General features: G+C 40.7%; 1 protein-coding gene across 5 annotated transcripts in view; it reads right to left on the minus strand.

Annotated features, from left to right (window-relative positions):
- Nucleotides 1-19,898, minus strand: part of PTPRT (protein tyrosine phosphatase receptor type T) — a 491,783-nt gene that overhangs the window by 355,374 nt on the left and 116,511 nt on the right. For all 5 annotated transcript variants that reach the window (XM_058036502.1, XM_058036501.1, XM_058036499.1 and 2 more), the window contains exon 2: nucleotides 2,186-2,311. In XM_058036502.1, coding sequence (XP_057892485.1) covers nucleotides 2,186-2,311 — 126 coding nt within the window. The remainder of the gene's footprint in view (nucleotides 1-2,185; nucleotides 2,312-19,898) is intronic.

The following is a 19,898-nucleotide window of genomic DNA, read 5'->3' on the forward strand; positions in this document are numbered from 1 at the left end:
TTTGCCTTTTAACCTCAATAAAATTTTCTGCATTTTTTTTGTTTCAGGTCTAACCTTTATTAAATTGGCAGCTGCTGGAGTAGATATTTTTATAGATTTTTTTTTTTATTATTATATCAGATATCAAGGAAAGGGGGAAACCACAAGTGTTTGGAGACACTAAACTATGATGTTCTGGGGTTGGCATGGGGGTTTTTGGTGTACATGGAGTGGTTTGCTTGGGGTTGGGGTTTTTTGGGTAGGTTTGTTGTTTTGGTTTTTTTTCATCATGTCATTCCAGACTGCTGCTTTTTTTGTTTAGATTGGATATCAGGAAAAATTTCTTTGTTGGAAAGGTTGTCAAGCACTGGAACAGCTGCCCAGGGAAGTGGTGAGGTGATCATCCCTGCAAACATTCATAAAACGAGGAGATGTGGCACATTCATAAAACACAGAGAAGTGGGAGCAGGGTTTGGGGATGGGAAAACAGTTGGAGTCAATAACCTCAGAGGGCTTCTCCAGCTCTGTGATTTCTGCTGACCCCTCCATGGTTCCAGGGTATTTCAGATGACAATACACCTCCATAAGGAAGCCAGGAAGGGTTTACTTTGACATTTGGAGTTAACAAAGCATTGAACTCATGCAGTGCAAGCAATATAAACCTTCCCATTTGTTCCAGATTCTCAACTGCATCAAAACTGTGTAAATTCCTACTCCTTCCCTCTGGAATCAGATAACTCAAAGATTTGCCATGTCTCTCCAGCTTGGTCTTTACCAAGGACACAAAATAAGGACACAACAATGAACCAAAAGCTGAAGAGCCCCACAGATAAAATTACCATCATTTAAAACACAACAACATCCAGAATCATGAAACACACTCTTACAGGCAGGACCAAAAACCTGCAACCTCCACAATTAACCCTTTGGAGGATGCCACAGCCAAAACAGTAGTACCAGGTGTGACACACTTTGAAGGCTCCTATTCTGAGCAATTTCCAATGATAAAATGGTTTAAAACCCACAAGACTTAACCAGCTTTCAGTGCTGGAGGAAGCCCAGCCAGGCTGGTGTCTCCTGAGCTGGTTTTTACTGACAAGCACCCAGGAATGGGCTCTGGGCTGTCTGTCAGGGGCTGTGGCAGGGAGCTATTGCTGTCTCAGCTCCTCACCGTGTCCTTCCAGGCAGCTAGCAATTACAATTCTCTTATCCCAATAATTACAGGCATAAGAATATGTCTTGAACAACATTATATTCTCTTCTTCCATGTAGTTCGTGCTCTCACAGTGCAATGCACTAACCAGAATAATTATTTCTTTTTTTAGGAGTGAAATCAAAGTCTTAACTGGCTGATAAAGTCTTTTGGCCACTGCGTGGCTGAAAGAGAATTGCATTGCTTTTTCAGGTGGCAACCAACATGGACAAAATAGGATTTTTAGTGAACTTTAAAGTGTTTTCTTAAATCAAGTTTTTGTCCATGTAAACAAAGCATTTCATGTGAGAGAATTCATTCCCATAATGGTAACTTCCAATGGAAAACAAAACTTGGAAATTATCACCACCGTGAGCTCTGCTAAGAATATTCCGATTATCACATGGAAGTCTACACTATACTCAGTACATATTAGTAAATTAGAAACTCTGGTAACTCTCACTGCTGGAAATGTTTTTCTTGCATATGAAAATTCTCCTGTCTCAAGTCCCAGCCTAATCAAGCATTAGCTACCACAACTAATTCTCTAGACTTTCTTGTCTTTCTTGTCTTTCTCAAAATTGGAATTTAAAACAATCAGTTGAGAGCTAAATGGTAACTGCAATGTCCAACATTTCCACATATTTTAAAGCTTTACTTCTGGCCTGTCCAACATGAACCTCCCCAGATAACTCTGTCATCCAGAAACATGCCAAAAGCTGGCTGAACTTTAGAGTTTTATATCCAAAACCTTTCCTCTCTTTCAAATGAGAAACAAAATAAGAATAAGAAATGTAAAACAGTTCTTCAAGGATATCCAATGGCAAAGAGTCACCTCACATCTATGAATTCTGTTGCCAGAATACTTTGAACACAAAATTAGCATTTTATCACAGAGTAAAATCCTCCTTTGCTGTTGTGTGTACCCAGAGCCAGCACACACATCCACAGCAATAACACCTGAATATCTCCAAGAATTGCATCTCATCAGTGCTGATGAGGCTCCTCACTCACCAGTTGGGACAGCAGGATCCATTGTTGGCTTTTCCCAGGTGTTGATCTGCTCCCAGGTAAATCCATTGGTTCCCAAGGCGACGCTATAACCACAGTTACTGTAGTGCTCATCGAATGAACAACCACCTACAATCAAGAAAAATTAAAACATTTCTCAGTTAATTTTCTCTCTCTCTTTGTGGTAGGCCATTTACTTAGATATTTTGCATCCAAGCTTACACAGGAAATAAAAATAAAACTAATTTCCTAACCATTATTTTTCATGCAGCTCCAAGGATGATGTCCAAAAAATATCTTTGTAATTTCCACGTTTTATATCCACTGGAAGCCCTTGTTTTCTTCCATCCACACTACTGCTTCTGAGATCAGTCCCCCTTTATTTCAACCTGTTATTTTCAAGGACAATTCTACAGAATACCTCTGTGCAGGAATATTTGCATGAACCTTCAAGAAGGATATTTTTTTTTAAAAATCAGGAAAAGGAAGGAGGAATAGAAATTACAAAAAAGCGCAGCAGCACTATTCCTACAGCAATGTCGTGTTTCCTCATGCTTTTAAGCCTTGGTTATATTTAACCTGGCTTTAACCATCTCCTAAACTTAACAATACAAATTTCTGTGCAGTCCATGAACACACAGAGCTTCCTCAAGTTCTTTCAAATCAATACTTTTGAGCATGGCCCTGTACTTTCTGAACAGGGGAATGAGAAGCAGCAGATGTCAACTGGCATTCACACCTTCCACACTGCTGGCTGAAAGATCTTTACTGCAATTCCTGAAATACTTGGAAGAAGTTAACTCTCATAAATGCATTGGCAGCTGCCTGAACACCTGTGAATCAAAGAAAATTCAGGATCTGTGGAATGAAATGTTGTATTCCAGTGCAGATCTTTGAAACTTGGGTCACACAGAGGAACAGAGAATGTTTATTCAATAGGATGTCCCTACTCTGATGTCCCTTATGATCTCATGCACCTTAACCTCCACCCAACCCAGCCTGCCAAAGTATTTCACTGCTGGATCAGAGATCTGGGTAACTCAGTTTAGACTTGAATCATGCCCAAGGTGTGTTCATAAAGATTTGGTTTCCTCTTAGGGAAGAAAGGATCACTGTTCTCTGCAGATCCCAGTCCACCTGAAAGAACTGGAACTGAACATTTCCAAAGGAACTAGGCACAGGTAACACACCAGGGCTGCACAGTGCTCAGGGCAACGTCCCTTGCTCTGCCAGCCAAGCACTAATGGCTCCTGATGATGCTCAGGTTTAGCTTTTATATTTTTCAGATTCTGTGCTGCTTTAGTGTGTGGGTCTGGGCTTCATATGAGGGGATGGTGAGCTCTGTGCACAGAGCAGGGAGACAAAACAATTCCTGCTCCAGCTGGGCACCAAGGACAAATGATCCCAATCTCAGGCCCAGAGCACAAACACCGTGGGCTGGAGAGAGAAAAACAAGCAGGGTGGGACTGCATGGGCTAAAGCTGGAATGGGACAATGAACTGCAAGGTGCAAATGGAGCAGAACTGATCACAGTGACAGACCCCGTGCCCGGCCGTGCATTTTGGGGCCATTTTGGTTCATCTTGGGTGCAGCCCTGGCTGGGCTCCTGTGCTGCCCAAGGTGGATCCATGGAGGCCTTTTAATAAATCCCTGCTTTATTCTTTATCTCTGTCCAGTCTCTGTTCCAGGCCAGCCCTCACAGGGCATCACTGACACCAACCAGAGCTGTATGGACAGAGAAATTCCTGACTCCTCCCTACTTCTCACAGCTGCACTCACACAATAAACACCTGGCACATCACTGACCTGCGTTCCTCTGCAATAAAGGGTTACACAGCACTGAAGACATTAAAGCCTTCTTTAATTTTCAACCATATTACCCAAGCCCAAGCTTCCTCTCAGTTCCTATGGAACTCCTCACAAATTACAAAATAGATTTCCTGTCATTAATAGTTCTCAATCCCTTACACTGTTAAATGATTCTCTGTGCACTCCAACTGTAATTGATTGTTTAAATGGTTCTGCAAACTTCACCAAATATTTCTAGTCAAGTATATTCTAGGAAGGTTTGCTGGATAGAGTACCTGACACCACAAAATACTCTGTTGCTGAGAAAAGTTCAAAGAGATAAAGCCCTAAAAATTAAAACTTGTATATATTACATATTTTTATCAGTTAATAGATTTTATGACCCTTGAAAACATGCCTGTTTGAGTAGCTCCTGCAAATATTTCTGAGTTGTCATGATTTTATAATATTTAAATAACCCTTGTCTTTAAATTATCTCATTTGTGAAGCCTTCCCAGCTGTCAAAACAAGCAGGATTACATCTGCGTAACTTTTTTTTTTTAATTAATTTAGGTGAAAAAGTTCAAAATTACAATGTGTAACAGGCTAAATAAATTAAAAAAAAATCTAAGGGAAGATCCAGGCAGCCTGGACTGTGTGGGAGTGAGCAGTGAAAGTCATTTTTATCCCAGCGAGCAGAACGAGAGGCAAAATCCAATCCTGTGCTCTCAGCCTGCATGGGGCATTCTCATTTTGATGGATTCCCTTTAATTCAGACACAAACCATCCCCATGCCCCTGCTCTGCACACAGGGATGGGGATATATGGGAGCTGTTCCTTTGGAGGAATTGTAAACACATCCTCTGCTCCAGTCCAGCTCCTGTACACAGAGAAAATGGCACAGGAGCTGCTACAAAGCCCCAAAAGCAAAACAAGCAATAAGTAGCAAAATATGGGGCAGCAGTGCTCATTGAAGTGGGAATGTAATTGTCAATAGCCTGGCATAATCAGCTAAACAGGTGGTTTTATCCTCACTGAGGAAGATGGAGTGTGAGGAGCTGAAAAAGGGACGCAGTGAGAACTTGTGGAAATTAATTGGGAGCATCTGCTGATACAAGACAACACCTGAGGAAGCTTTTAAAGTGCCTTGCCTGAAAGTCAAAGCTAACCTTGTAGTACAGCTGAATAGGAAAGGAAAGGATAAGCCATGGAAAGCTTTAAAAGCAGCAGCAGCAAGACACCTACATTTCAGAGAAAGAAAAGGTTAGTGGAGAAACCTCCAAACACAGAGTGACAGGGCAATAAGCCAGGAGGATTAATTTACTAGAGGCAGCAGAATTGGAACGTGGAGGTGAATTTGCAGGAAATGAGGACAAGGAGAAAAAGCTGGAGTTGATTTTAAGGGCTCAGACGAGCAGATTGCCTGTGTGAGTCCTGGGTGCCAAGAGGGGGGCAGTGCCCACCAGCTTCTTGCTCTGCTGTGTCCACTGAGAGCAGAATTAAAAACAACATAAAGGCTCAGCTGGGAGCCAGAGCCACAGTGACTTGGGAGCCAAAAAGTCAACAACTCCCCTCTTCACACAGTTGTGTATTATGGAACAGGAAAGAAACCTCAGAAAGTGACAGGAAAGTAGTACAATATATCAGAACATCACAGACTTTGGGGCTACTTTAACAATCACAGAGTCACAGAATGGTTTGGGTTGGAAGGGATCTGAAAGCTCATCCAGTGCCACCCCTGCCATTGGCAGGGACACCTTCCACTGTCCCAGGCTGCTCCCAGCCCTGTCCAGCCCGGCCTTGGGCACTGCCAGGGATCAGCCACAGCTGCTCTGGGCACCTGTGCCAGGGCCTGCCCACCCTCACAATCAAAAATTCTTCCTTATACTAAATCTTTGGTAAAGCCACGTAGCCACAGTGATTTGTGTTCTATTTGCCAAGCAAGGACATCAGTGGTGGCCCTGCTTTGTGCAGGAGTTGGCAGATGTGACATTGCAGCTTTCCTTCCTGGCAGCCAAGTTCAGAAAACCGAGGAGATGTTAGGACTTCACTGAAGTAGGAATAGTAACAAGCAGAAGTGTTGTTTTCACTGATGGCAGCATAAGCTTAATATTCAATATTTCCAAAGACACCCTACCTATGCAGATACTTTTATATGAGCTACACCCAAATAGGATGGAACAAAGTCAGGAAGAGGCTAGATCTATCCCCAAACAAAGTCATCCATGGCTGATATTTGACTGCTTAGAGGCAGAACAGGGCTATTCATTAACCTTGAAAAAATCATCCTCAAGTTGAAGGGAAAGGAAGACCAACCACTGGATGAATTTAGTTATTACCAGGTCTGCAAGTTATCATTTCAATCACATATCACAGAGCAGCTTGAGGAAAATGACAACATTTACACAATAACTAAAGTGGGGTGCTGGGTCTTCATAAATTGTCAGCAAGAATGAGGATTTTTGGGAAAGATTTTTGGGATGTTTTGAACCTTTTTCCTGCTTGGCTAAAAATTACACAAATGCAGTTGCTCAGTGGGGCTGACGAGGGAATGGAGATGGCTTTGATGGCTTTGGAGAACACAGGTGGTGTTAAACCCTTTCCACAAAATGAAATCTAAGCAAGAAAGCTTTTCCCTTCCTGAAAAGGGTCATATTGAAGCAAATAATGGCTCACATAAGAAGGATAAAATATCCCTTGTTTTACACTGCGGGCTTGTAACAATGCCACTGCTCATCTGAGTGATGCTAATTAATCTTGAGCAGACCTATCATCAGTTACTGAGACTTGCCCCTGGATTATATGTAAACCAGCCTTGCATAAATTGAGTGGCTCCTTTGAATATATAATTGAATTTGCAGAAGTGTGCGCCAGGGGGGTGTTTAAATAAGTGCACAAATATGATAAAAAGAACTTCACGCTATAATATCTAATTCAGTAAGCAAAAATAATGGCAGGGCACATTCCAATTAGTGTTTGATTTATTTATTTTAACAAATCCAATTAGTTGAATGTTTTATAAAGTCATCCAATGTCAAACTCTCACAGACTCACCAGATAAAAAAACACAATACTTCTAAAAGGGGATAAAGAACACAGTGATGTGAGAAGCCTCAGTGGTTATCCTGTGGTTCTAAACACACACAGCAAACAGAGCAGCAGATAGAATTTGATCAGGCATTTACAGCAATCCCAAAGTGGGAAAGGGATAGAGACAATGAGAACATCAGTCTCACTGATCCACTCATTCCTCCAAAAAGAAGTAGTTAGTTCTCTCATTTACTAAAAACAAAATAAAAACAATAACCCCCAAACAGCAACAAAATGGGCAAAAGATAAGAAAGCATGAACACTTTTTAGTAAACATCCCTTTTGAAACTTCCATGAGAGCTGATATTTAGTCTATCAATTTTTATCTTAAACCCACAAAAAGCAAAGCAAGTAAAGGAAGAAACAAATGCTGTTCGGATGAGGCAGTGCTTATGAACTATAAAACTCTACAAATTAAACCACCACTGTTTCTGATCATTCATTCTCATCCCTTCCAGAGACATTCTTGTTTACCATGGCTGGAAAAGATTCATTTGGCTCATTAAAGTAACTCCTAGTGTGGGATTTATTGTATAAAAACCCATTTGTAACTTATTTTTCAGACTGTAGAATTCATACAGCAAATTCCTGAGAACTCTTATTGTATATTCTTCTGGAAGTGGGAGAGAATGAATAATGAAAATGTACATGTAAAGCTTGTGCTGAGTTGCTTTAAGATGGGATAAATTAAGGAATATTGGAATTTCCTCACTCAGAAAGAGCAGTAAGTCCTCTATGTGCTTTCTAGTCCTTCCACAAAGATGAAGACAGAAGACATCAGACAAGTGAATTTCAACCTGCTCTTGCAACTGGCCAATTTCCATGAGTGCTTTATTATCCTAGCCAAATGTTTGTTCTACAGCCACAGATTTTCAAAGAACAGGTTTCTGCAGAGAAAAAAAAAGAGTCATCTTGACCGAGTCAAAGGGCACCATGTATTCAGGTGTATTTAGACTCAGACTCTACAAGGGAGACAAAGATGCTCTGACTCCCCAAACTGCAGGGAAAGCTTTGATCATTTTTTATGCCTCATTAGCCAACAGAGGATCCACACCAGGAGAAACTGGGAATAGATTCTCCAGTGTGTAAGAAGGAATAAACCCTGAGGTAAAGCATTCATAATTTCATTTTCTGATGTCAGCTCTTTAGGAGCTGGGCTCAGACCTTGCACAGATTCAGGTGAGTCAGTCAAGCATTAAACACAACTCCCAGGCTTCTCAGCTGCTGGTGCTCACAGAAATGCTTCTCTTGAGGCACCCAGATGTTTGGGGTTCAGAAACAACCATCAGTATTCTCTCAAATAAACCCCACCTGCTTTGGTTTCTGCTGCAAGTATCAATCCTCATGGTCAAAGAGGGATTCACCCACCACAAGACAATTCTGTTCCTTGCCTTGACATCTCACTCTTTACATAGTCTTGCTAAATTTACATGTAAGCAGAGACAGTTTTATCTATGCTCTGGAAGGTGACAGTTCTCTGAGATAACAGTAACAACTGCCTGGCCAAAGCTTGAAGCATTTTGTAAGAGCTGACTAAATTTCATTCATTCTTTTTACATGTTCTGTGCCCTGGCAATCCAGATTACAGGGGAAGCATACAGAGAGCTTGTCTTGATTTTTAAAAACAGCAATGAAAATTATTTCTCTTTAGAATTAATACATATATACACATACATACATACATATATATATATATAGTTTGGGGGTTTCTTTTCCCTAAATCAATGTAATCCTGAATGCAGTTTAGAAATCTCTCCTTGGTTCAAAACTGGAATTGTGATTCCAAGTTCTATCAAGCCACTAAGGAAGACACACTATCAGCATATATTTATATATTTTTTCTAAGGCTTTTTCCAATTATACACCCTGTGACCTTGCTGTCTTTGCAGGTTCAGTATTACCTGTCTATTCCCACATGTTTTGAAGCAGCTCTGAGCAGTTTCCATGCACACACATTCCCCAGGTAGGGATAAGATCAATAGTTGGAGATTCCTTGCATAGGAACCTTGCTACAACCGAAATATTGCTTAAGGGATCACACCTGGTGTCCATGAGGAACATCACCAGTAACAGACAGGTGAAGCTTTGTCATGTGAACACCCCAAGGGCCCTCCCAGTAATAACAAGTTTTTCTCCCAGCACTTTTCTGCAGAAGTGATGGTCCCAAATGTGCAGAGTTTTTCAGTTCTGCTCCCAATCCCAATGGAGCAGAGCAAACCTCATGGATCCTGACATGCATGGAATGAGTGTTTAAGCTCCATGCCCTGAACTTGTCAGTTTAAGCTGAGTTTTCAGCTTAAATTCATCATTACAGGTTTCTCTTTGCTGAATTTTCCCTCTGTGTCTCATCACTGAGCCCCGGACCTGCTCAAGCACTCATTACTAATTCTGCACTTCATAATCCACCACGGATCAGTGGAACCACTTTGAAGTATCCCAGGACTAAAACTAACACTAAATGTCATTTGTTTCAATTTATATGTCCAAATCAAGGATGACTCATCTAACTTGCCTTGCAAAAATGTATGTCCTTTATTTAATACCAGGAATACATTTTTGCTACTGACAGCTGAGCTGTCACTATTCCAATAGCTCAATATTAACATTTTATTGCTTAAAGCATAAGTTAATATTAGAGATCTGTACATATCCCTAATCTGATTGAATTATTTTTTTCAAGCTGCTAAAATAGTCAGTTAATACCCTGCACCTTTCCAAACAACCCTGACTTTCCAAGTTCACTTAGTTCCAGTCTGCTGCATCACACCAAGATTTATGCTAAGAATGTTCAGACTCGCCTGTCCCAAGGAAATGAAACTTGTAAAATTGACACAGGTTATCAAACCCATAAAAGATCCTTAAGCAGACATTCCCCACCAACTTTTCTCAATATTCTAACTAATAATCTTTCAATCTATAAATTTAATGGCTTTCCACCATTGAAGCAGACTCCTGCTTTAGTCATAGTCAGACAGAATGAAGATTTCTTTTTAAAACCACAGATTTGTAGCACACACTTGCTGCTATACTTGTAGACTGAATATTTTTAAAAACCCTTACTTTGCTTCAATTCATTTTTTAAGTCACAGGACTTTTTTTTTCCCTAAAATAATTCTGTTTTGTATTCCAAAAATACATCTTAAATTGTTAGCCACGACTGTTGAAGATGTGCTTAGTTATATTTGTCAGTAAAAGCTATCTGTGGGTGTTCATTGTTTTCTTTTTAAAAAGAAAAAAAGGAACATTGCTTTTCTTTTTTTCCAGTATCTGAAAATTCTTAGGGCTAATTATTCAGTGGATCCTAACAGGCTTGTCCAACATTGTATTTATAGTGCATTTTTCCTAAATTTTCTCTATTGGCTTGCTTCACTCCAGCATTTCATCTGTCACATGGATACCTGTTCAAGCTGCACACTTAAATTACACCCTTTTTTTACTCTACAAGGCAGAAAAACCTGTCTGGAAGCAGCTGTTTCTCACTTATTTTATATTCCATTAGCAAGCCTCTCATTCTCAATAAGCTTTTATACAAACTTCAAATTAATGTGTTTGAACTTCAAGCAAGAAGCAGCCATTGACTGACTCACATTATCTTTGGTGATGGATAACATATTGTCTCAACAGTCACCATTCCAGGAATTCCAACAGCAACTACAAAACCTCCAATCCTTCCCCTTTCCCTGTTCTGCTGTTTTGGAGGAAGATCTCCTTCCAAAAGAGATGTTTCATTGGAAGTTGATGGTCATAAAACACAAGGATTAGTTTAAATAAGGGTAGGAAGTCTGGTTTCTTGCCACACCACCAAGCACAGAATAGAATTAAACACAATCTGCCTGCCATCAAATATAACTAGCACAGACATACCCTTTTCAGAGAAGAATTTAAGTTTTTATTGGACTGTCTTTTCTATAATCATCCCATTAACTTCCCAAATGAGGCCAAGGGAAGTAAATTAACTCAGTGCTGAACTTTCAAAATGAATCTTACTTTGCACTCACAGAAAACTACCCACAGTCTTCATGAGGCCAGAAATGTCCATGTGCACACACACACATATCCCATCTTTCTAAACAGTTCCAAAAAGAACTATCAGAAGTTTAAATATTTTCCTGGGTTGATTCTTGATGAACAGTACTGATATTTTGTTTAAATTGCTTCCAAACATGTGCAATTAAAGATGCAGCACTGTGCAGGATGCCAAAAGCTCCTTGATATTTGAGCTACCATGCTGGACAAGTATTAGCTCAACTCACCCTGGTTAAATATCAGATTTAGATAAAAGGACAGCTATCATCTGTTATTGAGTATCAGCAAATAAAATCTAATTGGTTAATAATACAGTAGTAATAACTTGCAACGAGTCTTGCCACTGATAAATCATGCTAAATTAAATAACTTTGTTATTGGAAGCTACTCCCAGAAATGGCTGTATAAGTAACTTTTATTGAGTTCTAACAATTCCTGTAGCTCCAACTTTATACTTATCTCACATCAAGGTTATGTCTTCCAAATGCCCTTTCACTTGTTGCTGGCACTTACTGGTTCAAATTACAGTTAAAGTGCAATGTCAAGGATATTTAAAGACATGCACTTTAAATTGTTTTCAGTCAAACCATGATCTTCATTCAATGTGTCAGGAGCCCCAGAAGTGACAGTGGCTCCCCAGCTGCTCTGCTTCCAGCTGCCCTGCAGCCAGGCTGGGAACAGGAGGGCAAACCCTGGACTCTGTAAGAGCTCCTGTAAACTTCCATCAGCTGACTGATGGCTGAGGCACTGACAGTCAGCTGCAGATTGGAATTTCAGTCATTTGTTACCTGACTTTTAATTTGGTTTTTTTTTTTCAGTTTATTTATTCTGCCTCTGCATTTTTTATTCACATTTTTCTCCCTTGATGTCCCAGTGCACTGGGGCAAACACCAAGCCCTTGAATCCCCTCAATCATCTACAGCACACTGGAAACAGTGTGAAAAAAAACTAAAAAAAAAGCTTGCTTTTATCCTCCAGCCTCCTCTGCGTAAATTCATTGCCCAAAGAGAAAAACACAGAGTAAATACGTGCCAGGAATAAATGGGTCCTCTGCCTAACAGCACTTGTGAGTTCTTGAAAAATATACAGAGCTCCTCTTCTGTTTAACCAAATTTCCTACTACTACATAAGCATATGTGCAAAGTGCCTCTCTAATTACAGCCATGAATCTTCCTCTCACAGTGCCTGACCCAGAATGTGCATTGAGCAGAGCTGCTGCATTCCAGACTCTGTATTAATGAGGGGCAGCATGGCAATGAGGAGAAAATCCAGAGGAACTTCAGCACCCAGTGCAGTTATCTCTACAGAGAGCTCAGATTTTGTTAAGGGGCCACCACAGCCTCTCTCATCCCCCTGGGTGTTGTCCTGGCACATTCTTGGTCACCTGCAGACCATGACAAGTCACAGGTGGGCTCAAAAATGGCCCAGTCTCCATCCACTGATGGGGAAAATGATTTCTTAATAACAGCTCAGTATCTGCTGAGGTTCTTGATTTTAGAGAAATTCCAAACTTTAAATTGCACAAAATTTCAACATCTTATTTTCACTCTGCACTTCTCTTTGGAACAGCTTCAGGCAGTGCTATCCCATTTATACAAAACCAGGCTGGTAATGAACATATAGAAAAACATTCCTATTCCATCATCTAAGGCCTCATTCTTGTCTTTGCTATAGATAACCTTCTGAAACTTAGAATAATACATTTCCAAGGGAAAATATTTTTCAAGACAGACTTTCTGAACTCCACAGCTCTTACTCCTTTTAAGCAGCATCAAGCCTGAACTCTGCTGGGAAGCATTAAATCCTTAAAACATTTCTTTCTGAGACTTGAAAGGCACGAGGTGAAAGAATCTAAAAGCAATCACTCCTCAGTATAATGAATGACCAGCTTGGAATAAGAAGCCCTTTTCTGTCACATGAACCATGGTTTCAATCAGCTTTTAATCCCTGGTCCATTGAGACATGTGAACCGAGTGCTCTGAGCTTTTCATGCCAACCTCAGCAGCCCTTGGTGGTGCAGTTGGGATGGACATGCAGCAGAGATGGCCCCGTGAAGGGCAGATTCTAAAAATCTTAATTTGAAACAAGCTTCAAAGCTGTTTCACTGACAGTACATCAATATTTCCTTTCAGGAATCTTGGAGGATTTTGTACAACCTGTGTAAAACCCCACACCTTTGGTACTACTGCAGACAGACTTTATTGCTGTTCTCACACTGAAATAGTCCAAGTTCATAAGTGCTATTCAGATGCACAGAAATCTCCTTTACTGGATATTTACATCTGGAAATTAGGTTTTACCAGCAATTTAAGAAGATAATTGTCTTTGCTTTAAAGTCTTCTTTTTACCCTTGTAATTGAATGATGCCATCTCCAGGAATAAGACAAATACCTTGTGCATAATATTGCTTTATCCACCTCCTTGCCATGCCCTATAAAGCACCTTTCCATTTGATTTTGGTAGATGAAAGGGTATTTGTGAGTAGAGCTGCATACAGTATTTAACAGCCCAGGAAACTCCATTAAAATGTAATGCATTCCCAGAGCCCCAGGTGAAAGTGCAGCTACTCAGAAGCAAAGATTTTTAATAAGTGTCCTCCTCAAGATTTCAGCTCTGCAGCTTAACTAAGTATAAAATTTCTAATAAATTCATTGTCCATTTTTATACAAGTAATTTAAATTTTAAGATGCCTGTGTGAGAATCTGATTTATTAAATATGTGATTCTTCAAAAGATTATGATCATGACATTAAGTCATTCAGAAATTAGATTCAGTTTCTGATCAACTGAATTGGTATTAAATATACTTATCCAATTATAACCAGAGTGCAATTACACTGATACTTGAGCTAACTGCACAGTAGGCATTGCAGCCAAAAATGTAAGAGAGATGGAATGAAAGAATGTTTGAAAGCACATTTTTAAAATAAAGGAGAAGAGATTCAGATTAGGATTTAAGAGGAAATCTTTTCTCAGATGGCCAGAGGCACTGGCACAGGGTGCCCAGGGAAGCTGTGGCTGTCCCTGGATCCCTGGAAATGTTCATGGCCAGGTTGGATGGGGCTTGGAGCAACCTGGTACAGTGGAAGGTGTCCCTGCCCTCCCTCTTTAAGACCCCTTCCAACCCAAACCATTCCATGATCCAATGACCTGCTTTGGTTTTGTCCTATGGCCTCTCTGTTGATCTTTATTCAGTGTGCTAAGGCTTGTACCTGAAAGGCTAAAGTAAGATAAAACCAAAAATAAAATACGCTAATCAGGCATCTCTTTTTGTTACCTATGCACTTTGTAGCCTATTGTAACAATCATGGCATCATTTTTTATCCCAGAGCCCTCTCCCAGTCCCCTCACCAGCACAAACTCATGACTGGCAAAGGGAAGGAGCACAGGGAACTCCACAGAGCTTAAAACCAGAACAGCTGGGTCAGGTCAGACACCTGCCAGTGGTTACTTGGAACACTCACGAACAGAATAAGCACACACTGACTCTTCCTCAAAACACATCCCAGCCTCCAACGCATTCCCACCTTCGACGTGGTGCTGGCACTGCGCAGGGAACGGGCACAGCCCCGAGGCTGCCAGAGCTCCAGAGGGTTTGAACACCACCCTGTCATGGACATATTTCATGAAAAATCCTTTCCTTAGGATTTTTCCTCCTGAGAAGCTGAGAAGCCTCAGGAACAAATTGTAAACAATGGTTATCTGCTGCTGTGGAATGCAACAGGGGCATCTGTGATTGGTCTCATGTGGTTGTTGTTAATTAATGGCCAATCACAGTCAGCTGGCTTGGACTATCTGATCAGTCACAAGATTTTGTCATTCCATTCCACTTCTTTCCTGGCTAGCCTTCTGATGAAATCCTTTATTCTATTCTTTTAGTATAGTTTTAATATAATACATATCATAAAATAACAAATCAGCCTTCTGAAACATGGAGTCAAGAGTCTTATCTCTTCCCTCAACCTGGGACCCCTGCAAACACCACCACACACCTCCAGGGGTGCCCAGGGTGGGGCTGTTGGGGTGTCTGTGCAGGGCTGGGGCTGCCCTGGCTGATCCTGAGGGTCCCTCCCAGCCCAGGACATTCTGTGATTCCATGGACAAGCTTCACTGATACTCAAACATTCAGGATCTCTGTGCACTTCTGGAATTCGTAAGCTCCCAGGATAATCACTTGTACACCTTTGGCACGGGCTGACACCTGGCTGTCACCTTCAGGGAAACAGAGGGGACACTGTCCCTGCCAGGACTGGCATGGGACAGTGACAGTGCAGGGAGAGCATGTGCCACGTGCTGAACCAACACCCCAGGGAGGAGACAGGGATGCAGAATATTGTTTTTCCATGGAAATGACTGTGCCTGGCAGTACCCAGGAGGCACAACTGTTTTCCATCACATTTTCACTTCATACAAGACAGACTTCTCACCAGACTATCAATATCAGCTTTGGTTTGTTTGTTTTCTTTTTTCCAAAATTCTAAAGCACTGTCTCACAGGGAGGAAATAATTGTGATACTTGACTATACTGCAGCCTTTCTAGCAGTTTAAGACTATTTTAAGATTAGATAATTAAGATAAACTTGATGATGAAGTCCCAGCTGGAATAAAGATGTTGTTTATCTGAAAACATTCATCTGTGGCAAAAACTAATAGAATTTCCCAGAGCAGAACCTATAATTAACATGGATTTTTAAAGCATTATTTAACCAGCAGATATAATTTTATTAACACAGAGACTAAAACCAATCCAAGTGAGTGGACTTGCTTTCAGATACAAAGATTATACCAGAGTTGTGTAAGTCAGGTTTTGGTTTAATATTCTCTTTCCTCAGAGATGGAGATGATACAACCACTGATCATCTATCCAGCTGCAGGATAAGCGTGAACAGAGACTTTATGAACACACTTGACCTGAATTCCAGTCAAGCACCAACTTTTCAAACAGTTGCACTGAACCCACTCCTCACTCCAGCTCCAGAGCTCCCAGCCATTTGTGCTGGGAGATTCCTCACTTATCCACAGCTGATTTCAACAACAATTCTATAGTGGAGGAACCACCACAAACACGGGATTTGATGGCACTCCAAGCTGAAAACAAGGAAATGAGCTGCTAAAAAGTGAACTATTCCCCCAGCACTGACAGCAGCGCCTGGGAGCACTGAACTGGTGGGGACAGCACAGGCTGGGTGCCTCAAGTCAAAATCACAACAGTTATTAGCAGATCCTCAGCTAAATGATTTCATTTTTTAACCTACATTGAATGATGGAAGCAATAATGAGGTGTCCTCAAGAGAAAAATGACCAATGACACAGAATATTATTTTCTTGCCAACGTCACCAAAGGTTTCTTGGGATGGCTGCAAGACACTGTGGTGAGGACAGAAGTGAAACACTGTTTATCGCTATTGAGGAAAAGAAAATTTCAATCTGGAAGAGTTTTGATGCTATTGGTATTTAGGAAAAGAAAATTATTTCATTCTGGAAGAGTTTTGGTGCCAATTTTTCATCAGCAGTTTGGTTTCACTGTAGTAAGAGCTTGATTGCTCTGGAGTGAGGTTCCCACAGAACAGAAATCTCACCCAAACCACACAGACGGAGGGTGTGCCAAGGCAGGTTCCAAGCACTGCCTCCTGTTCCTGCACACTGTTATTTATTCTCTGCAACTACAAGTCCTGGGATGACATTGCTGGTTCCTCACAGCCACTGAAGGCCTGCTCAATTCATTATTTTTCCAGCCTGGAGTGGCTGCAGCATTGCCTGCTTTCCTTCACTGCACCTCCCAGAATCTGTTTTGCTGGATTTGCACACTCCAGCCTCCCCATGGCAAAAATTCTCAATTGTGCCACATCTCCTTATAGCCCTTCTTTACACCTGTGATGTGCTGGATTCATCTCTCCTCTGGAGAAGCACCTGTGCTGTCCAGATGGATATTCCAGAATACTCCAGATAAAATAATTGCTGATCTACATAGCACATTCCTGTTTTGCCATCTTGCCTCACACAAAGACATTCTCTTTGCAGAAACACATCTCCGTCTCATCTCAATCTCCTGGCTTTAATGCTGCAACAGCTTCTTGTCATTTCCAACTGATTTCAAATCTTAAACCAAAAAACCTAATTAGTCCTGAGATGCATGACCTTGCATTCTGTAATGCTAAATTACATCCCATTTTTTTTAATGTCATCACAATTCAAAAACTTAATTCCTCCTGTCTGATAATTTTATCCTCCTCCAGCTGTGAGGGACTACCTGTAACAGCACATTCCTTGTTTTTATGTTCAGAGCAGCAGTGAAATAAACTTAGATTTCAAAAATTATCATTTAATCTCAGTTAGAATTCCTCCAGACTAGTCTAGAAGAAAGAAATTTAAAAAAGCTTACAATACAAAAAGCCCAGGGTAGTCCTAGAATCACACATTTAGCTCATTTGTCTATAGCAATGCTATTAAACTTGAATTTAAATTTACTACACTGTGAGTTCCAAACCAGTCACAGAGCCCTGGAATGGTTTGGGTTGGAAAGGACCTTAAAGCTCATCCAGTTCCAGCATCCCTGGGCAGAGACTTCCACTAAACAAGAATCTTTATCATGCAGGTAAATAGTGCCTCCATATACCAATTCCCTTGTAAAGTCTGTCTTTTAGGATCTATGTTAGTATTTCCAAAAACCTACATTGTAAATTAAACCTACTAAACCTCCCTACACTTTAATTTAAACCTCTCCAGCTTTAGCAATCAACATTAAAAGATTCAGTAGTGAATAGAAGAATTTATACCCTGTTGGACCAATCCTCCATGATTCAATTCCACACTTTACAGTATTTAAAGTGTCAATTATGTGATTTAATATCTTAGATAAAGTCAGTGCACTAACATGCTGGTACTAATTAACCAGGGCAATTATAAAATAGAACCTGACTTCCAGTCCTGGCAAACTGACAGTGTTCCACAGGTGAAAGTGAGAAACACAAAACCAAGAGGAGTTGCTCTAAAACCCTTCATTTAACAAGATCCACTTGACTTCCCCAAACTTGCCATTACTGTTTTGATATGCTTTGGAATAATCTAGAACCAGTAACTCACAAGCATCTTCACTAGTTACTACAAAGTTAGATTTTTGCTTTATTGAATTCTGGGAGAATTCCAAAATACTGCTGAAGCACACACTGAGCAGAAATTTTGGTTCTTAACTTTGCAAGTTTAATTTTTATATACATATAACAAGTATATTCATATACAGAGCTAGTGAAAGATCGTGTCCTCTTTCTGCTGCCACATTCAGGGAGTTGATCTTCATGAAACTTGGTACCAACAATTATTTTCCTTCACAGTGCAAAAAAATCTGTGTACAATCATGTGAACAACAAGTAACTCACTGAGGACAGTGAAACAAGCCCTGGAAACTTGGTGAAACCATCGAGTCTGTCCCTTGCTTTATAGAACATTGAGGTGGTGCTGTACAATCTTTGGGATATGAACAAAAAAGCTGTCAAAGCACAGAAACATAACTCAAGTCCTTTTTAAGGTGATTTTGATCAATCTCATTGGACTAGGCTATCATAAAGCTTATTACTAATTGAACTGGATGTGGCAATGGTTTACTGAAAGACCCATTTTTTTTACCTTTTTAAATTAAGTTTTTTAACTATGTTCCTTTTCTATGCGACTTTTTAAAACCCATGATCTGCCTGAAACCCTACACACCACAGGCACATAAAGAGGCTTCATTAAACTATAATATTCTTATTTTAATCTTTAAATTATTAAATTTGCTGCCACTCAATACCAGCATTTTGAGGCAATTATAAAAGCGTTTTCTAAGAGTTTTAAATCTTTTTGCCTAAGATATCAATCACAGACCTTGCCTAAAAATGTCCCCTGGAATGGATATTCATCCTTTTTCCTTATGCCAGAGGTGAAAACTATATACCCAGCTGAATATGTAATTTCCCATTACTTGTATTATCATAGCACCCCAGAGACCTGAGAGAGGGCCAGAATGTGATCAAATGCAGGTTATTGAGCTAAATCCTTCCCTTCTTGGGGATCTCTATTGCACTCCCTGCTCTGGAGCCCTCAGGAATGGATCCCCTGGATGGAAGAGATGCTGGCAGTGCATTAACATGCTGGTACTAATTAAACAGGGCAATTATAAAGTGTTGGGGGAGCAGCAGTTTGGGGTTAATGCAAGGAGTCCAAGATTTGCTGCAAACACTGATTTACCTGCTGAAACTCTGCTTTGCTGGGCCTGAGCAAGGGGCCACTGCAATCCTTGGGAGAAGGGGACTCTTTGGAGAGGAAAACTGAAGGATTATAAGCCATCTACCTTTTGCCGTAATTTGTTTCCTAAACACAGTTTAGAAGCTGCACTGGCCAGTAATGATGCCCAAAGCATTTGAACATAACTTTGCTTTCCTTTTTAGGTTACATCCCTGTGCTGGAGACACAGGAAAAGATCTCTGGGAGCTCATTGCTCATGCCAGGCTGGAATTCCCAGGCACATACTACTGCCATGTTCACACTCATAGATGTGCAAACCCAGGGCACTGGGAATATTTCCCTGTCTGCTCTGGGGTGCCCTGACCCCCAGGGCAGCACTGACTCTGACCCTCATTCATGGAGAAAGTTTCCTAAACTCCAGAATAGACTGGAATCCACAAAAGTGTGCAATAGATTATAGAGAGCAGTGTAGGTGCATCACTTGGTGAGAAACTGAGGTTTTGGGATTTTTAGTGTGTTGTGGATGGGAGCAAGATGGAGGGCACAGGGTGTTGTCCTGGGTTTCTTCTTCATGCTGCTTCTTCCTCCTTCTC

This window comes from Melospiza georgiana, chromosome 17 (genome assembly GCF_028018845.1).
Source record: "Melospiza georgiana isolate bMelGeo1 chromosome 17, bMelGeo1.pri, whole genome shotgun sequence".
Lineage (NCBI taxonomy): Eukaryota > Metazoa > Chordata > Aves > Passeriformes > Passerellidae > Melospiza > Melospiza georgiana.